The sequence below is a fragment of the Zeus faber genome (genome assembly GCF_960531495.2).
Source record: "Zeus faber genome assembly, chromosome: 5".
Lineage (NCBI taxonomy): Eukaryota > Metazoa > Chordata > Actinopteri > Zeiformes > Zeidae > Zeus > Zeus faber.
This window is the reverse complement of record NC_137192.1, coordinates 8205821-8223321: the sequence shown is the minus strand read 5'-3', so window position 1 is coordinate 8223321 and position 17501 is coordinate 8205821. Positions and strand designations below refer to the sequence as shown.

The 17501-nt window shown below is 43.0% G+C and overlaps 1 protein-coding gene across 4 annotated transcripts in view; it reads left to right on the top strand.

The window, feature by feature from the left end:
• The first annotated feature begins 230 nt into the window (after window positions 1-230).
• Window positions 231-17501, top strand: part of fbln2 (fibulin 2) — a 53246-nt gene continuing 35975 nt past the window's right edge. For all 4 annotated transcript variants that reach the window (XM_080000393.1, XM_080000394.1, XM_080000392.1 and 1 more), the window contains exons 1-2: window positions 231-290; window positions 2133-4029. In XM_080000393.1, the coding sequence (XP_079856519.1) occupies window positions 2250-4029 (1780 nt within the window). In that variant the 5' untranslated portion in view covers window positions 231-290; window positions 2133-2249. The remainder of the gene's footprint in view (window positions 291-2132; window positions 4030-17501) is intronic.

Here is a 17501-nt window from a genome sequence, read left to right as displayed (position 1 = left end):
AATAATAATAAATAAATAAATAAATAAATAAATAAATAAATAAATAAAATAAAATAAAATAAAATAAAATAAAATCAATCAATCAATCAAAGATTTTACACTTGAAAAAATATCTTCGTCGGTTCGACACACGTATAAAATATGGATCATGTATTACTAAAATGGCACTGAAGAAAAGCTACTGGAGGAAAGTTTTGTACCTCCCCCTTCATCAGCTTTGGGTTAGGACCCATCGCAGTGGTCAAAAGGTCCAGACTAGAAGCGCGCCTGTGGGACGTAAAGCCTCAGAGGTAAGAATCCAAACCGGTTACTTACTTTCTATTGTCATCATTATCATTAAATCCGTGGAGGACTGATGAAAGTTGAACGATTTGTTTTGTGTCTTGCGGTTAGAAAATCCGTTTGTTTCCTGTCTGTGCGGTAGAAATACTAACTAGTCAAACGTTAGAGGTTGACGATGTTTTCACCTCGCACTGTTTTGTGTTTAGATGATGTCCAGCACCGTGACTTCACTTTCGCAACTTCCCAGTGTTGTGACGGAAAGCAACAGGTTGCGCTCAGCCTTTATAACGCAACTTCTGCGACTAGCGGCGCGCACTGCGTTGAAGTTCGTCATGTATTGGTTATTCGGCTTTCAGGCGTACAGAACATATGTGCTCGCAAAGTCCGAATATACGATACAAGTCTAACTTTACCGCAGTGCAACATTTTGGAAAGCGTACAGTCGCACGGGCTGCAATTCAAATGATGAACACAGTAAACGGGTTTTGCTTATGTGTTATATATTTAAATGCGTTTTGTACAGGTCCGTCTATGGCAGGGCGATATATTGATTGATATCGTGATATGAGATGTCTGGGATTTTGGTTATCGCAAATAGATACATTTAAATGGCTTTAAGGCTGCACTAGAGTGAAGTAATGTTTTCCGAGCTTCACAAACGTCATACCCATAATAAAATCAAATTATGGATATTGAGGTAATTTGATATTTGATAATGTGATGTGTCATTTGATCAATACCGCCCAGCCCCAGGTCAATGAACCGTCTGTATGTCAAGCCAAAGAGGACAAAGAAGACTAACCCCAAAAAGATGTAACGGAAAGGCTTAAATTGTTACAATTACTATACCTATAGCTCAGATTTCAATTCAATTATTTTCCCAAAGAATTGCACCTCGCCTCGCTGATCATTCTCTAAACTCCTGGACATTTCGCAGAGGTACGCAACGGTGTATTGTCACAGGAGCCCCACTCCGAATCCCAAAGAGGAGTAATGGTTTTCCTGGGATGAAACCCACAGACTCCTTGTTTGCCTCACCTTTTGAAATGCTGGCTTAACTGCAACCACGTCTTCAAACATCTAATCAAAATCTTCTTCATGAGACAAATCCTCCTTCTGCCCAATTCCACTTAGAATGATTTTAGAAGGATGTGTTTTCTTTCATGAGTCCAAAAACAGTCTGGCAATGAGATAAATAATTGTTTTTCACTCTTTGGACAACCAAATCCCGTATAAATATATAAAATGTATGGTATATTATTTTTTACCTTAATTTATTTCCTACTTAAGTCAACAAAGCTAAAGGTTTGAAGGTTTTTTTTCTTCCTGAGTTTTTTTTTCTTGAAGTCAGAAATGAATCCTGTGTAATATCCTAATGAACAGACTACTTAGCCATCCAATTCTAGTCATTGTGAGTCCTAAACTGCACCCTTATTAATGGACACATTGAGTGCTGTAACCTACTCTCTAAGAGACCATGAAGTTCTGTCACCACATAGCTAGTGACTTCAGACTTCAGTGTAATTTGTGCAGTCAATGGCTACCACACCCTAACTGCCAGGAAACCTGAAACAATTACACTCAGCTGAGTCCCTCTAATAGCTGATAACAATGGAGTGCTGGAAATTTAATTTTCACTTTTTAAATTATGACCCCAGTTGTCATGGTGACAACATGCATAGATGTTAACACCAACGTATTGGATGGGGCTCAGTGGGGCCGACATGAGTAGCTGAGCTCAACTACCAAGCCAGATGTTGGCTTGGACTCTGAAACTGCTATTTCAGCATGTAACAAGCCTCTCCCTCTCCCCTCCCTTTCTCTATGTGCCCCCCCTCTCTTTCTGGCAGGATCTGAGTTAAGTTGGTTCATGAGGAACAGATCGAGTGGAAACCCTAAAGGACATACTGTCGGCTGTAGACAAAGTATCTCATCTTGATCTGACTGTTTTATGTGTCCCCGGCATCATGGCTCACCTCTCAGGAGCTGAGGTGACACTTTTGAAATGCGGGCTGCTTTTCCTCTTCCTGAGCGGCTGTGTCTGCCAGCGTGACTGCACTGGAGTAGACTGCCCGGTGCTGAACAACTGCATCGAAGAAGTCCTGGAGAGTGGCGCCTGTTGCAGCTCCTGTGTCCACACGGGCTGCACCTGTGAGGGCTACCAGTATTATGATTGCGTCAATGCCGGGTTCAAGAATGGCAAGGTTCCCGAGGGAGACTCTTATTTTGTGGACTATGGGAGCACAGAGTGTTCCTGCCCCGAGGGCGGTGGCAGAATAAGCTGCCACTACATCAGCTGTCCTGAGATTCCGGCCAACTGCATCGACGTGTCGGAGCCCGCGGATGCCTGCATGCAATGTGAACGCATCGGATGCATCCACGGTGGTCAGAAGTACGATGCCGGCCACTCCTTCCACATAGACCCGTGCCAGGTTTGCCACTGCCCCAATGAAGGCGGCAAGCTGATGTGCTACCCTGTCCCTGACTGTGATCCCAGCAAAGTAAATAAACCCATGTTAACCACACCCACAGAACATAACAGCAGGCAGTTTGCTGACCCTTTAGGATTTGGCCAACAGGGCTATGTGGATCCCTTTCCCCCTCCACATCAGCTCCTCCCTAGTGGAAATCTGCCTCTCTTCAAATCACCTCCATTGGATAAGATGGAGCTGGAGGAATATGATTACGATCCTACTGACCTTCCAGAGCCTGAGCATGAAATTCCACCCTTCCCCACCCAGTCCTCCACCTCTTACATGGTTGTACCAGTGTCCCGGGACAGAGCAGACAGGACCTCTCCACTTTGGGGCGTCAACAGAGGAACCAGCCTGGAACTGCGAGAGAGGTATGGAGTTCATGAGCATAGCCCAGAAAGAACACAAGGGACCGTTGGTCCTGTAATGGTGGAGCATAGTACCACCCGGCCGTTTGTTCAGGATGACACAACTACCGCTTGGCATAGAAGTTCTCAGAGCCCAACACACAGAGGAAATGGCTCAAAGAGTCAAATTCCTCAACAGGCTCTTTTAGATAGTCCAACGCGCGCACAAAGCAGTTTGGACAGGGTCATCTTTCCACTGCACAAAGGGTCAGCCAGTCAAAACCAACCACCCTTTCTAGAGCAAAGTTCAGAGAGTCCAGTCCATCCACCAAGAGTCTCACAAACTGTTTTGGACAGTGGTGTACTACACCCACTGAAAGGCTTGGAAAGTGAGCCCCCCTCACATCACCCTGCGCTTGGTACAGAGAGTCAAACCCATCCATGGGAGGGTTTTATAACTGTTAAGCATCCATCACATACTGTGGGAAGCCAAGACTTTCCAGCTCATCCACAGACTAGCTCCCAGGGTCAAATGCCCTTACAGAGCACATTGATGCCAGACATCCCATATCCCACTGGGTCTGATGGAAGAGAGGCACTCTACGATATAAAGCTACCCAAAGAGGAAAGAAGTATGCAAAGCGACCATTTGTCTAAGGGCAGCGACCTTGCCAGGGACTACCAAAAGACCACAGTGAAACCCAGCACTTACTCTCCCAGGGGGCCCAAGCACCTGACAACCCCCACAGTCCCCGTAACCACCACTACTCAGATAAAGCTTGGGGCAAAGGTAAACGGCAGGTGGCGCGCTGGCAAAGGACAGCCTCAGATGGCTCACAGTGACCTCTCCCAGAAGGTGGACGAAGAAGTGCTGGAGGAGGAGGAGAGAAAAGATGGCATGGTTTTTCTCTTCAAGCCTGATGGGGGTGAGTTTGTCCTGGGTGTAATTCTAAATGTTGTTTGTGCATTATACATAGCACATTCCAAATTTTTCTTGGCCCATGAAGGAGAAAACATAACATACAAAATCTGTTATTTGTGTCTAAGTGGAAACAAAAAAAAAGACTTATTCAGGTAGTTGGTAATATATATTACGAAGCATGTCTGCTGTTTGCCTCCAAATTTTGTTTTTAATTCTCACAGTGGCACATATGCTTACAATGCCCAGTCCAGATCATCATCGTTTAATAAATTTGTATTATAGAACCCCAGCTCAGAGAATTGACAATCAACATCACTGATGTAATAAGATCAAGCATTTTTGTATCCCTGTTGGAGCACAGAGCCAATCGTAAATCAAGTAAAGCCTGAGGAGCCTTTCAACCGTTTAGGCACACAATGATTGTTCTCAAAAAACTGTTTATCTATTGAGTTCTAAATACCAAAATCCTTGGCTGTATTTATTGGAGCATGTGAGCAGCAAGGTCTCTCACCAGTCCCCAGGTCACAAAAATATAAAAAGATTGCAGGGGTTCTGTCTGGGGCCGGGAGCCAAACACTCCTCCCGTGGTGCACATCCCCTCTCTCAGCAGTCTGATGAGCCTGGAAGTGAACACCATTCCTCACCCAACACATGAGGCCTCACCGGGTTTCTAGTCTGCTCATCACTCCCAAATCTGGCGGAGAAGGACAAGCAGACAAGAGAGACTCAGTTTGGTCATAAATTCCGTCTTAACCCCGGCCTTTTTTCACTCCTTTTGGTAGGGAGTTTGACTTTAAAATGTTGGTTCTAAATGGTGGCACATGGTATTGCACACCACAAGACGGTACCTGAGTTATTTGATACGTTGCTGGCAGAAGATTCGGTTTTTTTTTTCCAAAAGGGTTTGTGTGTATGTGAGACACCTGGTCATAGCAGAGCCAGATGTTGGTGCCCTGGAGGAATGGGATCAACAGACAGTATGCATGGCTGTATAGCTGTCTTATATATCAGGCCCTACTCTGAAAGAAATGTTTCATGTGTATACTCAGCACACAGTCTGGCAACTCTAGAATCAGCAAGCAAAAGGTAACGTGGTGCTGGTCTTTGTCTATCAGGAGGCAGTTCATGACCAATTCATGTTTTGTAGAACTTATTTAATTACACCATTGCTATATGCCGCATTTTATTAATCCTTTAGGCCATTGATTCAGAGTAATAAGGACATACCTTCTTCTGTTGCATATGTTTGAAGGTATGCTGAGGGTGTCCTATCAAGCGATGTGGCTTGTTCCAAGTTCCTGTTCTGGACTTCCAGAAAGGTTCATGACTTATTGTGGACAATACAGAGGACAGCCAGGCAAGGCCTTTCTAATGGCTGCTGAAAAGGTAGTGGGACAGTACTTTATCAGTTCATATGGCGCATAGCCCAGGGAACTCAGGGTTTGCCTCAAAGCATTTCAACTTCTGACAGAAGTTATTGAGTAGATGAAAGAATGCTTCTTTGTCATCTTGTCAAAGCATACTTATGGTTTGCCCAATATGTAAGTGTAATCCACCTTGCACTTAATTTGAAGCACATTCATACAGTTAGGGATCCTATGGCTCAATGTAGTTCAGTGTTTGGTCAAACAGGTCTGATCAGTTGTATCTGTAGCAGTATGGCTCTCTCAGCCCCTACACTCAGGTGACTGTGTCCTGAAGTGGCTTTCCAGTGATTACTGTGATGATTAATAACACATGATGGAGCTGCAACAGCAACAGCTGGAGTCCATGCCTGAGTCAAGCTTTATTCTGTTACCCATCTCGGCTTTGAACTTTATGATGGATGTCTGACACATCTGCAAATTTGGCATGAAGCCGTTTTTCTGACCCAGTTATCTTGAGCATTAGTTGTGTACCACTTTTTGGATGACATGTCCACATAAACAACAAGTCATTGTCTTCATTACTCAGCGACTTTTGTTTAATCATTTGAAGTAATATTGGTTGTACACCAATTTGCTAGGCCTCAAATTTGAGCTTTGAGCATGTGAATGGGTGGCCAGTGGTTTGGATAAAAAAATAAACACTTGCTATGTAGCCATGTTTATTTAATGAAGCTCTGTGGTCTCCGAAAGCCTCTAAAGGGCTCTCCTCATGAGCTCAGGCACCATGGTTGATCTTGTTTCGTAGAGAGCCCCCAGAGAAGGATTGATGGCCATGGAATCCATACTCACGGTCAGAGGAATATGACATGATCTGGACTGGCCATGGCTGTCCATGTCCATACATCTAAACTGCACCATAATAAAGACAAACCGTCAGCTCACTCTTCACATCATCATTTACAAGATCATTTTTTAACTCAAATGGGAAACAGAGCTCAACCAGCACACATTTCTCTCTCTCTCATGCCTTAACTAAAGCGGTTTTAACGTGCTTGCTTAATGCGAGACAAAAGTTTCCATCTGTTCACCGATAATGCCAGTGTTTCCTCTGGAATATACTCCATACAATAGCAAACATTGAGCTGTGTGCAAATGTGACTTCGATCTGAAATGTGGAACCTGTCCAACCACTGAAATACTTTCTCTTGTAAGTACACTGACGTGGAAACCGTGCATTTCTTCATGGCTTGATTTTTGGGCAGCGATGAGAGGGATTGATTTTTATAAGGGATTTGCATTTATTATTTCCCTTATTGAAATTAAATGGCAAAGAGCATGGCAAACCTGTCAACTGAGATCAGACTTTACTGAGACACAAGAAACAGGCAGACACACATTGGAGCAAATGTAACAGCATTTGTAATCTTGGTGGAATTTATTAAATGTGTATATTTGTCTAAGTGTTCATTCACATCAAGTTCTGTCATGCCACATACACAGGCCTCATGTATGTACAGTTCTATGCCAATAGTTAGATAATACATCAGATGTCAATATGCTAAAAATTCTCATGAAAAATCAGAAATGGCAGACAATGGTCTGCACCTGCTCAATCACTGTAGAACATCTCAACTGGTTCTTCTCTCAAGTTTATTAACAGATTGATCACAGAGCCGGACTGAGTGGGGCAGTTTCTTAGTGACACAATTGAAAATGTTAATTACTGTGATCCATCCAAGAGAGACAGTGATTGTTTTCTGGCCGGGCTCCATCTCATCATGATTAACTGTTAATCAAATGAATCTCTGTAATTCTCTCTCTGTCTCTCTCTTACACTCTTGTCCTTTCTATAAACTCTCCCTCATCCTACCTTTGCGTGCCACCACTCCACTAGATACTAATTATAGATACCCCGATTGCCCAACCAGGGTGGAGTAATTCATATATATTCAGTATAAACATATATATATACTTTTCATTTGACTCCTTCAGGATTTACTTAATTGGTGCAAATCTTATAAGACAAGAATTATTGAAAGGTTGACTATGGAAAAAAGCCTTCCCAGCACGATATCCTAATAACTGAGTGTTTTCTTGTGAAGTACTAAGACCTTTTTATTCTCCTTTGAAATAAAAACCTTCTTCTTTTACCCTTCTGAGCGACTCTGTTCTAGATTTTACATTGAGATTACCCTCAAGGGCTGACATTATGGATTCTCCATAGGTCAAGTGGCAGAATTTTTCATCAGGCCTAAGAGATCTAATCAAGATCTAATCATTGCATCCCAGGTATTTTGTGCCTGTAGTGTTTGATGTACTGACTTTATCTGTTGATATTTGCATAAGGGGTGTGAGTTGCATGGCAAGACAAGGCAAGACATTTCAAAATAATAGTTTGTCATCCCCATGGTTGAACCGCACTCGATGGTTGAACTGCAATCAATGATTGAACTGCGCTCCTATTGGCTTCCTCAACCTCTTTCTTTTGGTTGCAGCAGCCTGCTGTGTGGCTCAAGTTGATTGTGTCCACATGCAATCTCTTGCTAGCCACCACGTAAACTGTTGCAGTGGCTGCAGATTATTCCCCCTCTGTATTTGACCTCAGTTGGGTCAAACTATTGAGGTCACAGGGTAAAAAGAATGAAGAATGCCGGGCTGAACGGCAGCCGCAAATCATTGGTGTCTTCCGCTGTGTTACAGACAGTATTGACCTGACCCAGGCCTGACAAGGATTCAGGTATGTGAGACAAATTCAGACCAAATTTCCCAGTTATTGACATTAATATTGGAATCTCCTTCTGGTTAGGAGTTTCGAGATCGACGACATTCCAGTCCATCTCGGAGGGGGCCGTCCTCCTTTCCTACCACGGATTTAGCACGAGAGTTCCTAATAACTGTAATAATAAGTGCCCTGGTGTTTCCATTTGAAGTCGGGCATCTGAAAACACCATTACATGTGATGGATGAGGGGCTTCTGTTATTGCCTTGGACCCTGAAGGGAGCAGGCGCTGACCCCCCCCCCCCACACACACACACACACTCCCCTGGGCCTCGCAATGCATCCCAACAGCCCTTCTGTCTCTGAGGGATTCCGACTATAATGTCGCTTCGCTTAACAATGCATACCATACTGTGGGGCTCGGTTACAGTATGATACGATACCTTATGGCCCCAATTACAAAAATAATACCACATTTTTCACAGTCAAGCACATGCCCTAAACACAACCGCCAAAATATACAGCACTTAAGGGTGTAACCCACCCCTCCATTTTCTTTACTTGCTCTTCCTGGTCATGGTTGTGGAGGTGCTGGCTCCAATTCCAGCAGACTATGGGTATACAGTAGACACACTAAGGTAGCCTAACCTGCATGTCTTTAAAGGCTCAGAGGAGCCATTAAAAAGGGTGTTTAATGTTACACATATCTTTTTCTTAAATACAAAATCTTGATGTTGAGGGAGTGGATATCATGGATTTAGATTCTTTACTCACTATGACATTACTAACTATCAGACACTTAAAATGACTTAATAGCAATATCAGTGAAAGATAACGTAGAGCTAGACATAAAAAGTGATTTGGTAAAAAAATATTTTCTTGAAAAGGACGCCATTATTAATTCTGCAGCCTTCGTTTTTGAAATAGTAGCTCTGTGTTGCTCTCCATCGCCGGAGCAGAACCATGAATTTATCACCTCTAATTCTTTCAACAGCTTAGTGAATTGCCTCATTAAACAGCAGGTGCAAAAACCTTTAGTGCAAAAAGTGGGTCCGCTTGGCGACTCACAGTGCCGTCGGGAATACTGACCGGTTAAAAGCTCAGTCTTCGTCAACAGAAGACGTTGGCAAGTATGCCGGCAAGAAAATTAAATACTTTATTTACATAGCCCTATTGTAATTACTCAAAGACACATGGTATTGAAGTACCTTACACAGGGATAATAAAAATGATATCAATAAATGAGGCAATGAAGTAAAACACATACAATATCTAAGCAGTACATTCATGGCAAGAGAGGTGGTAGACGGCTTTGTAGGCGTAAAGGAGAACTTATACCATTTTAATACAGGGAGCAGTCGTGTAGTGTGGAGGCAATGCAGGATGCATGGGTGAGCTCTGTCAGCGGCTGAGAAGGAAGGAGATGGACGGGCAATTGCAATGTTTTTGGAATGATAGGAAGCCGTGTAAGCTCACTGCATATTCGATTGCAGCAGCACAAACAAAAGTGTCTGGGGGTTTTTCTCTGAAAAGCAGCCTAAAGCATCGGCCTCTTTTTGGAACTTAAAGGCTACGTTCACACTGCAAGCCTTATATCAGATTCCAGCGTGAATGGGTCAGAGTCCTGACCCGCACGTATAGAAGCAACAAAGGCGTCACACACTGTCAGACGGAAGTTAACGTGGCAGGCAAATGCACATGGTTGTCGGTCAGTTTGGGACCGTGTACTTTAGCTCAAGTTTGCAGATTAAATCTTTAAATACAGGCAGAGGCACGGTGCTTTTTTGTTTAGTTCAATAAGGAAATTTAGTAAAATAAAATAGATTGCATTCTGATCACTCCCTCAGAGGACACACACACACACACACACACACACACACACACACACACACACACACACACACACACACACACACACACACTATTTTAAGAACCGGGGCTATTCATAAAATGCAGCGAGTGCCTCCTCACCGGGTCAGCCTACTTATTTATTTATCTATCTATCTGTTATTTATTTTCCCTCCCCGTGCTGTATACGCTGCTAAACGGGCGGGTGTGGGTGCCCCGGTGGGAAAGGCCACGGAGTTTATTCTCGAAACACAGGGGTACGTTTTTGCGTGACCCGAATACTCATTTATTGTAGATGTGTTTAATGTATTTATTTTCCTCCGTGCGTATTGAGTCGACACTCACCCCGGTCCGTGATCATTTTGTGCACTTGGGTCCGTGATAAAAGGTTGGGAACCCCAAAAAATCTGACCTGTATCAGATTTAGGACCACATATGAAAGTGGCCCAATTCAGAATTGAAAATATCAGATTCCATGGGATTTGTGCTGTTCACATTGGTCATGAAAAAAACAGATCTGAGTCATATATGAGCAAAAAAATTGGATTTGGGTTAGGGTTAGGGTTAACTTTGGCCTGCAGTGTGAATGTAGCTGTGGACGTGTGTTCTGGGAGGGCCAGGGAATGAGAGAGAGGAGGCAGGTGGAGGCCTGTAGGCATGTATTTCTTAATTATTTAAACAAAAGGCGGCTTGTGGGCCAAAAGGGAAAAGCGGACGGCTCGCTGGCAAACGGGGAAAGAGTCCAGAAGGGCGGAGTTAAGGCTAGCTGCCAACGTGACGTGTCCTGCTCACTATGCTCAGCGCTTGTCTCGCCCGGTCCGTACCCATGTCCTCCAAGCACGCATCTCTCTCACTGCGGAGAAAAACAAACCCTTAATTACTTCCTGGTTCTGGATCGGACCATTCAGTGGAGTCCCTCCGCTGTTTTGCCCGATCCGCAGCAGCTGAGCGGCCCCGGGATGGGAGCCTGCACCGTCTGTCTGCAGCGGCGGCTTGACCCCCTTGGCCCGCCACAGTAGCCAAATACATTTTCTCTGTGATCCCTTTTCAGAAACATGTTTCACCGCTGGCAAGCTGCTCTTGTTTCATCGACAATACAAACATTTTGCATGTCATACTTGTCATACTTTCAATGAAGAAGTAAAATATTACCAATGATGCCATCGAGTCTGTTGGAGAAGGGAGGTTCTCCTGCTTAATTCCTTCATTATTTGCAGTTGCCAATTTACTTGTTAGTTCCAGTTCTTGGTTCCAGTTATTGTTGGCTGTGGTGACTTCTTCTCCCTCTCGCTCTCTGTCGGAGTGTGTGCCTCTCCTGATCCTGCTGATAGGATCAGGCACGCTTCACTTGTCCAATTGTAAGTTGTGTCTGGGTCAAAGAGAAAAAGAGACTGATAGCCAAGGTGATGACAGTTGCTGATCGAACACTGTGAACATTTTCAGATTTTCAAAAGTTCTTACACTCCTAATACCTAACCTATATTTAACTTACACTAGTACTGCACTGTATTATACCACAATGGCTCAATAAGCCTGGGCCGTGCAGGTGCTGCTATCATGGCCAAGGAAAACAGCCAATATACTTGGACCTAATCCCATTTGTGTCAGAGGATCTTATTGTCTGAGCAAAAGAATACATATTGCTTTATTTTCTTAGCCTCTGGCTCGTTCTCTCTCCTTCACTCCATGTCTGTCTCTCTCTTTCTTAAGGCTGTTTTGAGTGGAAGAATAAGGACATTATTATTATTATTATTATTATTATTATTATTATTGTTGTTATTATTATAACTGTTTATGGCAGAGGAAATGCCTTACACCACCTGGCAATGGTCTTGGAAAAAATGGATTCTATGGATTCTCCTCTCCCTTTCTTTATCTTGCATATAACTCAGCTTGATGGTTTTCGTTGACGTATCTTAAGTGGATCGGTGAGCGCGTCGGGCACTGATGGCACTACAGTATCTCCCACATTGGTTCACAGCCCATGTCCCAGCCGCTCTGCGCACGGCGCTCCACTGAAGGAAGACGGCAGTCCTCCAAAACTGAAGGTGGCTGATGATGTAGAGTAGCTTCCTCATCCGTCTTCCTGTCGGGGTCAGTCTCCTTATCTCTGGACACCCCCTAAGATAAATAGACGTAAGCTTTGCCTTCCAACGTTTGTTTTGACCCCAGTCCAACTATAGGCTTTCACTGTCCAGCGAAAGTCTCAACGGATTGTTTTGTAAAGACAATATTTTTGGTCTTGAAGAAAAAACAGTCTTTAATTGTCACACGACACTCCACAACACATGCTTGCACACACACACACGCACAACATGCACATGCTTGATGGTGGCCGGTGAAATGGCTCCTCTGCTTTTGACCCATCCTGGCTTGTCCTTCCTCCGGGGGCACAGCCAGGAGCAGTGGGCAGCATACGTGGACGCGCCCGGGGACCTGGTGATTAGTGTCCATCGCTGGTCAGACGATGATGGGTGCATGTTTTTGAGGGGGGTCCTTACTGACGTGAGGTGGAGGAAACCCCATGTGAGCACGGGGAGAACATGCAAACTCCACACAGAAAGGCTCCTATTTGGGAGATAACCCGCCGGAGCACGGTGCCAACAGCGCCCCAGGCGGGAATCGAACCCAGGACCTTCTTGCTGTGAGGCAGCAGTGCAATGCACTGCGCCACCGTGCCACTTGAGGTGGGGAGTGTGGCGGCAAAAGTAAATGAAAACTCTTGACTTTCCTTGTGGAGATCCTGTAGTGTGGATCGGTGAAGCATTGACCACTGACAGGAGGTGTTATGGTCATGAGTAACATGCAGCTAAAAGTAGCTGAAAAGCATAATTTTTTTGTAAATTTGGGTAAAATTACCATATTTTCTGAGCCGGCTCGTCCATATGTGACCCACCGCAGCAAAACCTGCTATGTTGCACATTTCTAAAATCTCCATGAGTCACCAAATAAGTTGAAAAAACTTTTCTTGAAGAAAAATTCCATTCCATTCCTTTGTATTTTTTTTTTTTTTTATCTCTCAACATATTTTCAAAACCGAGTTTGATTTATAAATAGTAGATAAATGTTAAACTGTCAAGTTAAATATTCAGGTTAGATTAGATGGGGAAACACAGTTCACTTACTGAGACGCCGAACAGTGCAAACGCCTATCGTTCGTTTCCTTTAAAGCAACCGCCCAGGTGAAAATCATTCCTTCATATTCCATGTGATGTGAAGTCACAATGTGAAACAATTTTGATAGAGTGCAACTTTTAAATCTTACTAGTTTTACACACACCTGGAGCCATTGTTGTTTAGTTGGTGTAAGCCGGCAAGAGAAAAGCTGACGTCACTTCCAGAAACAGATGGTTAAAGCGCCGGACGAGGAGCCTTCAGTTTCACTTGTCTGTGAAAACTTTTATCCCTGTGTTTTTATGGATTATGAGAAGCAGATGGTGGAAGCTCTAAATCATATCACGGACCTTAATCTGACCAGTGCGATAGATCCAAGGCAGTGTAAGTAGCGCATACTGGACTTCATTTTCTGTGATGATAGTCAGTTCTCCGACATCAATGCTGAATCTGATATCGGCGTTATCCCAGACTTGGAGAACATTTCAAACAGCGGATTTCTACCTGAATATGATGATGAAACAGATTATTTTCAAGAACCACCAGAGGAGACAGACGATACATCCGTTGTTGTTACATCAGAAGAAGTTAATGACGTGATGAAGTCTGTTGAGGTTGGTGATGCAGATAATGAACAAGTAGCAATGGACAAGATTGTCAAGTTTACCTGCAAATGCAGCCAGGGGCGAAGAGAAAATGAAAAGACACAGCCCCAAACAGGCTCTCAGAGTGTAGCTGGGGTAGGGTTGGGGTTAGACCACATAATAACTCCAAGAACTTTGAAGATATTTGGCATACGCACATTTATATATTAAATGACACACTGAGGTTGATATACAAAGACCAATAATATTGACAGACAGCACATTTTGTTGTGTCGCGCACTTTTAAACTCCTAAATAATTCCACTTTTAAAAAACATGTATATTCTTACTGTTTAATAAAAGCTTTTTTAAAAACAAAGATGTGTGTTGATGACGCTGTTCAACATTCCCTCAAAACACAAGAACAATGCAGAGATTGCCCCAGCAGGGTGTCAAGTCCCCTTTCAGCGGGGTGTCAAGTGGTTATGTGGCAAGTAGCCATGTGGCTTCGCTGGTCCTCCAACATTTGCATTCTGGGAGCTGGCTGAATGAAGACAAGTGTGGGGAAAACTTTGAAGGTGATTATCTCAGAAACACAGTTTGCCGCCCCCTCGTCATTAACAAGTCATAGCTTTAAAAATATTTGCTTGATTCACACAAGTGAAAAAGACAAAGACAAAAAACTCAAACGGCCCCAAATGAACCTAAAATCCGCAGTGGGTCACATATAGGCAAACTTTGGCAAGGGTGGCCAAACTTAGGCTACCATTTCAATTGTTGCTGAGAGGGTCTACACTCACCGGCCACTATATTAGGTACACCCTCTCAATTGCTTGGTAACACAAATAGCTAATCAGTCAATCACATGGCAGCAACTCTTTGCATTTAGGCATGTAGACATGGTGAGGATAACTTGCTGAAGATCAAACCGAGCATCAGAATGGGGAAGAAAGTGGATTTAAGTGACTTTGAATGTGGCATGGTTGTTGGTACCTACCGGGATTTTAACGCACATCTCTAGGGTTTACAGAGAATGGTCTGAAAAGGAGAAAATATCCAGTGAGCGGCAGTTGTGTGGTCGAAAATGCCTTGTTGATGTCAGAGGTCATGGGCAGACTGGTTCAAGACCATAGAAAGGCAACAAGAAACCAAATAACCACTCGTTACAACCAAGGTATGCAGAATACCATCTCTGAACGCACAACACGTCAAAGCTTGAAGCAGAAGACCACACCTGGTGCCACTCCTGTCAGCTAAGAACAGGAAACTGAGGTTACAGTTCTCACAGGCTCACCAAAAATGGACAATAGAAGATTGGAAAAACGTTGCGTGGTCTGATGAGTCTCGATTTCAGCGGCAACATTCAGATGGTAGGGTCAGAATTTGGCGTAAACAACATGAAAGCATGAATCCATCCTGCCTTGTATCAAGGTTCAGGCTGGTGGTGGTGGTGTATTGGTGTGGGGGATATTTTCTTGGCACACTTTGGGCCCCTTAGTACTTATTGAGCGTTGTTTAAATTCCACAGCATATTTGAGTATTGGTACTGACCATGTCCATCCCCTTATGAGCAGTGTTCCCATCTTCTGATGGCTACTTCCAGCAGAATAATGCACCATGTCACAAAGCTCAAATCATCTTGAACATGACAATGAGTTCACTGTACTCCAATGACCTCCACAGTCACCAGATCTCAATCCAATAGAGCACCTTTGGGATGTGGTGGAACGGTGCAGCCGACAAATCTGTAGCTACTGTGTGATGCTATCATGTCAATATGGACCAAAATCTCTAAGGAATGTTTCCAACACCTTGTTGAATCTATGCCACGAAGAATTAAGGCAGTTCTGAAGGCAAAAGAGGGTTCAACCCGGTACTAGCAAGGTGTACCTAATATAGTGGCCGGTGACTGTATGTTAGTGTATTCTCCCCTATTCACAACCATATCTATTACATGTATCCATGACCGGTCATGGATCATATCTATAACCATTCAACTCATATACCTATCCTGTTCACTCCTATCCAGCAATATAACCAATTATGTGGATTATTACAGAGCTTATTGTTTGCATTATTTCATGAGGCAGTACTGAGAGTTAAACTGCCAACGCTGACCTTGTTTTTGACTTGTATGGTGCTGAAAAGGCAGGAAAGCAGGTCAAATCTTCAGAGAGTGAAATTCAAATTCCTGTGCGAAGCGGTGCTAGACATTTTCGTTTTCACCCGGACAAATTGTATAAAGAATGTAGCAAGGGCGATAGAAGCACTGGTTCGGCCAAACGTTGGTATTGGGGACGGCTTCCCCAAATTGAAACAAAGTTTTCTTATTTTTTTTTTTTTTAACTACCTCTACAGTACAATAAAACAGGGCAGGTTTAATGGACTGGTTGCAGTCTCCATAGAGCACTGACTGGCACAGGAAATTGAGAAATCAAGACTTTTGTAGCCAAGAATGCCTGGCATGCACACTTCTGAAAGGTGAGCTTAATTTATGTAGCTTTAATGCTTTTTAATATTTTTCAGTGTGCTGGCAATCTGGTTTGTGAAACCTTTTTTGTTAAAGTGCCAGTGTGTATCTGTGAGATTTGCATTTGTTTAGTGTGGTGAACTGAAATGGAGCAAATACACAGTCGTGAAATTGGTCTAAAGCATTTTGAACCAGCTTATTGGAGTCATTATGCAATAGGCAAGACTCCCAACGTGTGTTATTTGTGTGTTATTAAAGCCTCGGAAATCGTGCAGGGCTCAAGTTGGCATAGCCTACTTAAAGTGTTGGACATGGATGGGAATAAATGTCATACAATACTGGGCATGTATGGGTAGATATGACATGAGCCAGCTCTGCTTTTTATAGAGCAGAAGTGCAAAGAATAATGTTGGATCCGTCTCTCAAGATAAATATCACACATGATATCAGCCTCATGATATCACCATCTTTTTTGTGTTTACTGTTTTTTTCTTGGAACAAAAATACACAGAGATTTTTGTGCAGAATTTGATACTTTTTGGAGAGCATCGATTTAAATAGAAAATACTAGACGGGGTATAAAATGCCATGACAGTGAATTTCTGGGATGGCAGGCAGGCAATCTGAAACACAACTATTCACCATGTTTGATTGATTCCAGTGGTAATTATAAACTATTAAACAGTTTGGAACACCATCTCGTCACGCATGAACATGCTAAATGAAAAGCCTTCGCTCTCCATCAAAATACTTGCGATGTATAGTTCCCAGAGGACAAGGTTAACAGCCCTGTGAAATGATGCTCTTCACTGAGCTGAAAACCATCTTCTTTTCTTCACACCTTAAATATGGAAATGGAAAGCAGTAGACTGTTGGTTAAACTTTGAATATATGATTTTTTTTTTCTTATTAATTTATTTGTCAGGTACAATGCAAAAAACATTGTAACAAGTTACAAAAACATAAAACAGATATGTTGCATAAAGGATTTCTAGCCGAGGCTAATTTGTGACCACTGTCACTGGTTAGGCTTTCTTACTTACACGTCATCATTACCAGAAAAACGTAAGTTAAAATAAGCACATAATAAGTAGTGACATTCTTTACATGATTGTACAATAATTACATCACATTATAATCATTTACATGTGTTACGTATGTGTATGTAATCAGTGATCAATGATCACAGGTTTGGTTTTGTTTTCGGCATGTGTTTCACCTTTTCATTAAACATTTTCAGATCAGTTTGTCTTTTTATTTCAGTTGGTAGGGCATTCCAAAAATGTATCCCTTTTACTAAAAAAGAAGACTGACTGCAAGTGGTTTTGTGCTGTGCCACCCTGCAGTTGTTATTCGCTGATCCCCTAGTGGCGA